This window comes from Hippocampus bargibanti, linkage group LG11 (assembly GCF_051943395.1).
Source record: "Hippocampus bargibanti isolate YZ-2025 linkage group LG11, ASM5194339v1, whole genome shotgun sequence".
In the NCBI taxonomy this organism is placed as follows: domain Eukaryota; kingdom Metazoa; phylum Chordata; class Actinopteri; order Syngnathiformes; family Syngnathidae; genus Hippocampus; species Hippocampus bargibanti.
This window is the reverse complement of record NC_142744.1, coordinates 1,935,715-1,941,714: the sequence shown is the minus strand read 5'-3', so window position 1 is coordinate 1,941,714 and position 6,000 is coordinate 1,935,715. Positions and strand designations below refer to the sequence as shown.

The 6,000-nt window shown below is 42.1% G+C and overlaps 1 protein-coding gene across 7 annotated transcripts in view; it reads left to right on the top strand.

The window, feature by feature from the left end:
* Window positions 1-4,041: 4,041 nt before the first annotated feature.
* dlg1b (discs large MAGUK scaffold protein 1b) overlaps window positions 4,042-6,000 on the top strand; it is a 36,874-nt gene continuing 34,915 nt past the window's right edge. For 4 of the 7 annotated variants that reach the window (XM_089009191.1, XM_089009188.1, XM_089009187.1 and 1 more), the window contains exon 1: window positions 4,043-4,485. In XM_089009191.1, coding sequence (XP_088865317.1) covers window positions 4,467-4,485 — 19 coding nt within the window. In that variant the 5' untranslated portion in view covers window positions 4,043-4,466. Of the gene's footprint in view, window positions 4,486-6,000 lie in introns of all 7 variants that reach the window. The other 3 variants (XM_089009190.1, XM_089009189.1, XM_089009192.1) reach the window with 2 other exon arrangements.

Genomic DNA, 6,000 nt, shown 5'->3' with positions numbered 1-6,000 from the left:
GAGTAGCCATATTTGTTTTCATTAACATGACTGCTAAAATTGAATTAATGACGAAAACGGAATCGAAACTAGCTCAAAATTATGTTTAACAATGTTTGCGTTTCCCGTACAAACTTTCTTGTATGTCGTACACATCTAAAAATCGACAACAAAAATACGACAAAAGACGGCCGGTTGACAGCTGTATAATCATAGACAAGGGGACACAATGAGCTTCAAAACAAAACTCTTCTGACCAGCCCTAAATATTGAGTGGCTCAGTTTGCTGTCGTCAGGTAAATTCAGGACCCGTTTCTCGGTGTGAAATGAAGTCAAATGAGAATCAAGTTGTACTACATCTGCCCCAAAAGACGCTGCATCAGCCAGTCCCAAAAGAGCAGCCGAAGTGACGTGTAATGTTGCGCTAGGACAAGTGCAGAGAGACGACGCTGCAATGCGTGCTTGTCGCCAACAGAGGGTGCCAAAGACGAGGAAAGCGACCTCTGCAGGACTGACCAAGCCTAAAATGACTCTCGGATCCACAGGACACTGCGTGCAAAGCTCCTACTGCAAATATGATTTTCTAAGTGGTGGGCCGTCAGGGCCTGCAATGCCTTCTCTGCTGGCTTGAAAATATCAGAATCGATTAAATTGTCTTTCATTGATTTTCCCCTATTGTGCTGCTTTCAGATGTGTGTTTTCGTATTTAAGCATTTAATCAATCATATTTCAGAAACCGACCCGTACGCCTTCACAATCAGTTCTGCAGGCCCTGGAGCATAGAAATCAACGTCAATGAAACTGTTGCTTTAACCAATCAGATTTCAAGTTGGCAACCCAAAAGGGTTACCAGCGCCTTTTTGCAAGACCTGGTCAACGTCAGAGTTTTCGCAAACTATAATTGGCTAATCACATGATTGGCTAGTCACTAGCCAATCATAGTAACCCTAGCCACTAGGTGATAAGGGCAATTCTGGCCAGCGCTAACACACTGTATATGTACCGAGCTGCAAAAGCAAATACAGGTAATCATCCGACTTACGACCAGCACGACTTACGACCACCCATACTTACGACCACGACCTCCAGACTCTATTTTTAAAATTTTAATTCTACGCCTGGCACCGCAACGCGCTAGCAGGCCGGCAACGTGTACGACACTTTTGGCCAGCTAGCATCTCACTCTCGCACAGCAATCGACCGTGTGATGGCACCAGAGGGGGGGAGTTTGCGAGTCATTCAGCCTCTGAGTCTCTATTCAACATTTTGAATGGATTTCGACTTAAGACCATTTTGACTTACGACCGTTTGGTCGGAACGGAACCCGGTCGTAACTTGGATGTTTTCTGTATATTGTTTTAATTTAATAGTGTTTTTGTCAACACACAATGGCTGAAGGAGGAGAAGAAATGGATTTGGTTGCAGATTTACTGTTAAAGCCTTTTTCAAGACAGACTTTTTAAGAATAGATGGACATCATTAAGGTTGTACATCTCTTAAGATAGCCAAAATAGCAAATAATATTGCAATTTTATGAGGTTATCATGAATCCACAAGTTCATCGTAAAAATTTGAACCGTTTAATGACAGTATTTCTTAAGTTCCTTCAAGTCACAAGTTATTTCCTAGCCAATAGCACCCTCTACTGGGCGTGTAGTAATATCCCACCACACTCCCAGCTGATTGATTCAGACATAGCACTACTGAAGGCCTAGCAGTGACATGCACGGGCCACCAGCAGCCATATTTGTTTTTATTTTGTCCTCATTAGCATAGTTGGAAAAAGGAGCTATTCTGAAACGAATGAATTGAAATCAAGTTTACACGACTGCTCACGAATGATGCTTAATACGCTGCCGCCTGAACAAATGTCCTTCCAAACAATGGTACAAACATGCTCTTGTCCGCCCAAGCACACAATAACACAGTGGACAGATTGTCATTGAGACCACGAGAGTTCAACGGCAACATTGTGCGTCTGTAGGACTCGTACGCACTCACACACACACACAACACACACACACACACACACACACACACACACACACACGCACGCACGCACACACACATTCCTGTTTCAATGGTTTTGTGAGGTCCAGATAACTCCAGATAATGAGTGAGGACCACCGTTGCTGATAAATTTAGGGAAGAACTAGTGTTACATTTGAACACTCAATGTCATCTATCTATCTATCTATCTATCTATCTATCTATCTATCTATCTATCTATCTATCTATCTATCTATCTATCTATCTATCTATCTATCTATCTATCTATCTATCTACCTAGCTAGCTAGCTAGCTCGATAGCTAGCTAGCTAGTGATCTACCTAGTGATCTATCTAGCTAGCTTTCTAACTAGCTCGCTAGCTAGTAAGCTAGCTATGCATCTATTTATCTAGCTAGCTAGTTAGATAGCTATGCCTATTTATTATTTATTTATTTATTTATTTCAGGGGGTGGCGAAATACAGTCTGGCCTTTTAATTCATTTTTTACTGCCGAGCGCTTAGCATCTTTTGCTATCTCGTGTATATTTTGTTTCTGGAAATCTTCTGCGCGTTCAATTGTGACCAATCCATCGAAATATGGTAAATGCTCATTTCAAAATTCTTATGCTAGCCAGATAATATGAATGTCATGCGCAGGCTGGAATAGAAGCCTGCCCCCCCCCCCCCCCAGCGTGAAATCACCAGAATATGCAGATTACACACACACACACACACACACACGTACGTACATGTGACAGGCGTGTAGGTCGGATTTCTGATTTGTAGGTCCCCCAGCATGAGAGCCACTGAAGTGATTAGTGATCATGTCACAGCAGCGCAACATGCTCATAATTAATCGGACTCCGCTAAGCTGATGTACTTTGGCGCGCACACACAGAATAACAGACAGCCACATTGAAATGAGAGGGAAAAAAGCAACGGAATATTCACATAAATGGTGAAGCAATAACAATTAGTCAGGTCACATTGACAAACAGACAAACTGGGGACTGGTCGCCTGTTTGTCAGGGCACAAAGGGGCATTACAGCTGAAACTGACTAGCAATGCTTTAATAATAATATATTTAATTTCTAAGTGCCTTTCAAAACTGTCAAGGTCACTTTACAGTCAAAGGATAAGTTTTTTTCTGTGGGTGAGCAGCGGCAGCCACACACGCCAGCGTTCACTCAACCTGGAAGAAACTCTAATAGATAAAAAAAACTAGCTAGCTAGCTAATAGATAGCCAGCCCGCTAATAGACAGACAGCTAGCCAGTTAATAGATAGCTTGCCAGCTGGATAGATAGCTAACAGATAGCCAGCTAGATAGCAAATAGATACTTAAAGGGATTATTCCGGGTTTAATATGGACAAAAACAACAGACTGCAAACTTCATATGGTATTCAATTGAAGTTCCGATAGATGAGTACTATAATCATTGCGTTGGGGTCGGCTTCGGGCTGGGCTTCTCTCTTTTTTTTTAATGTTTATAAAAATGTATGCTAAAACGACGTGTGGACACTAAAATAATGTTATTCTTTGTTTGTTTTTCTAATTTATCGATGAAGATTTATTGTATTTCTGTGTTCATGCCTCTCTGTCTGTCTTAAGGTGCCGCGCTTCTTAAGGACGTTCTGTTGCTGCTGTGGTTTATGGCAAAACGCGTCAAAATGACGGACGACCTTAAATTTTCCGTCAACTCTAAAAAAAACTCCGTCCATGATAGAAAATAGTTTTTTTTAATGTCACCTCTACATAAAATATAAAATATATCAATGTTTATACAGGCTTGGATTTCGTGACAAATGTTTTCATTTGTTATTATAAATCCTCAAAAATGACGTGAAATTTCGGGTTTGCATCGGGCTCGGGTCGGGCTGTAATACTCGCGATTCGGGTCGGGCTGGATTTTTTGGGGCCCTATTTTACCTCTAATACGCGCATACAGACACACACGGGCGCGCGCGCACACCACACACACACTTAAGAAGGAGGGACTATATCTTGGACAAAGTTCTCAAATGAACAAGGCAGAAAGAATAAAACGAGTGACAGTAGAATAACAAGGAGGAAAGAAAAGAAGTCGCGGCGGATGAATGAGGCGGAGGGATTTCCTCTCCCAACTTTGACACGAACGCACTCAAAGCGCGTGCGCGAGATCGACTTGAGCACAAACAAGTTCGGCTCTTTGGCGTTTTCTGCCTAGACGGCGCCGGACACGCACAGGGCGGGGATCGGCTCGGCTCGGTTCGGTTAAACCGCGGCGTGTTCGCGCGCCTGTGGTTAAGGACGTACGTCACGACGAGCCACCACAGTGGCTCTCCGTCCAGGTCTTGCTTGACGTTACTTTCCATTGAAAACTCGCGTCCCTCCCTCCCTCCCACCAGACGACTTTGGAGTTGTGTACTTACTTGGTCGCCAGCCGACATACTGCTCGTCCGGACTTTGTCTTCCCGGCCGCCGAGCGCCTCCGAGCCGAGTCGAAGCGGAGGCGCCATGCCGGTCCGAAAGAAAGGTGAGGTCCTAAAAGGTAGTACATACACGGTTCCGGTTGTACTGTCGGTAGCCTAAGCCGCTTTCTCACTAGCCAGCTAGCAATCATGCTAGCCTCTCCCCGCCGGGAGGGCGAAAGTCCAAACGGCGTCGAAGCGAAGCCCAAGTTAGTTTCTCAGTAGGACGAAGCGTCAAAGGTGCTTGGCCGGACGCCACCTCGATATCGAGTCGAACCGGGCCGCGGAGGCCCGCCTGGGCAACTGCTAGCCGCTTAGCTCGACATGCTAAGCGAGTTGAGACGGAGCAGCTGACGTTTGGCCAAAGTGGTGACAAACTTGACGCGAACTATCAACCGGACGCCACACTTCGTCAAAACCTGCTTACGCACCCTCGCAGGCTGCTTAAAAGCACCAAAAATGCTTCGGAACTCGACTGAATAATATATAATAATAATACTTAAACACTTTTCTGTGGCGTGACCTCAAAACTCGACTGGCACTTCTCTTATGAGTCAACTGAGCAGACTGATGCAAGAATAATTCGTAGGACCTCATTTTCTTGCTGTCAAATAAAACTCACTCTTTACGGTTTATTTCCTTCATATTAAGTTATTACACGTTAATACATGTCATGTTTGACTGTTATATCTGATCAATTTCAGGTTAAAAAGTAAGAATGACAGTTTAACTTTAAAGGACAACCGACACCCCCGGACAAGTTGTGTCCATAATTTGTAAAATCACTTCAAATTACTTCTACTGAGCGCATTTTACAAAGATTCCACCGCATATAGCTATATTAAACGTTTTAAGACTCTCACTGAATATTCAGGAAGTCTTGTTTTCGAGTTGATGACGATGCCTTTATTGTCAAACATGCTAATATGCATGACATAATGTATTATTATTATTAATACATTATACAGTAAAGTCTCGTTATATCGATATCGGTTATATCGATAATACCGCTTATTACGATACTATTTCTATGAACGCAAGGAGAAAATTACATGCGCGCAGGATCGGATATATCGATAGTCCGGTTATATCAATATTTTTTCGGACTCCCGAGAATATTGATATAACGAGACTTTACTGTATTTACAAGCGCCTTTCAAAGCACCTAAAGATACTTTACAATTAAAAGTACAATAAACATGTAAACTATTGGATTGGATGCACCTTTATTCGTCTCACCGTGGAGACATTTACATTTCACAGCAGCAAAGTTATGACAGGAAAAAGAAAGAAAGAAGTAGAAAAACAAAATACAGGAGCTGCTGGAAAGGCAATCACTCTCGCGGCGCCATCTTGAAGTCAAAACAACAACAAAAAAAAACTAAATAACAAATAATATGACAATATAACACAATAAATATAATATAAACATATAAATATAACACAAAGACGCAAAGAGTCATATATATATATATAAAACCATAAATAAAATTAGAATTAATAAAATAGCTGATTAAACTAAACTTTTAAACAGATGTATAATAATAATAATAATAATATATTCTTGATAACAGGTAACA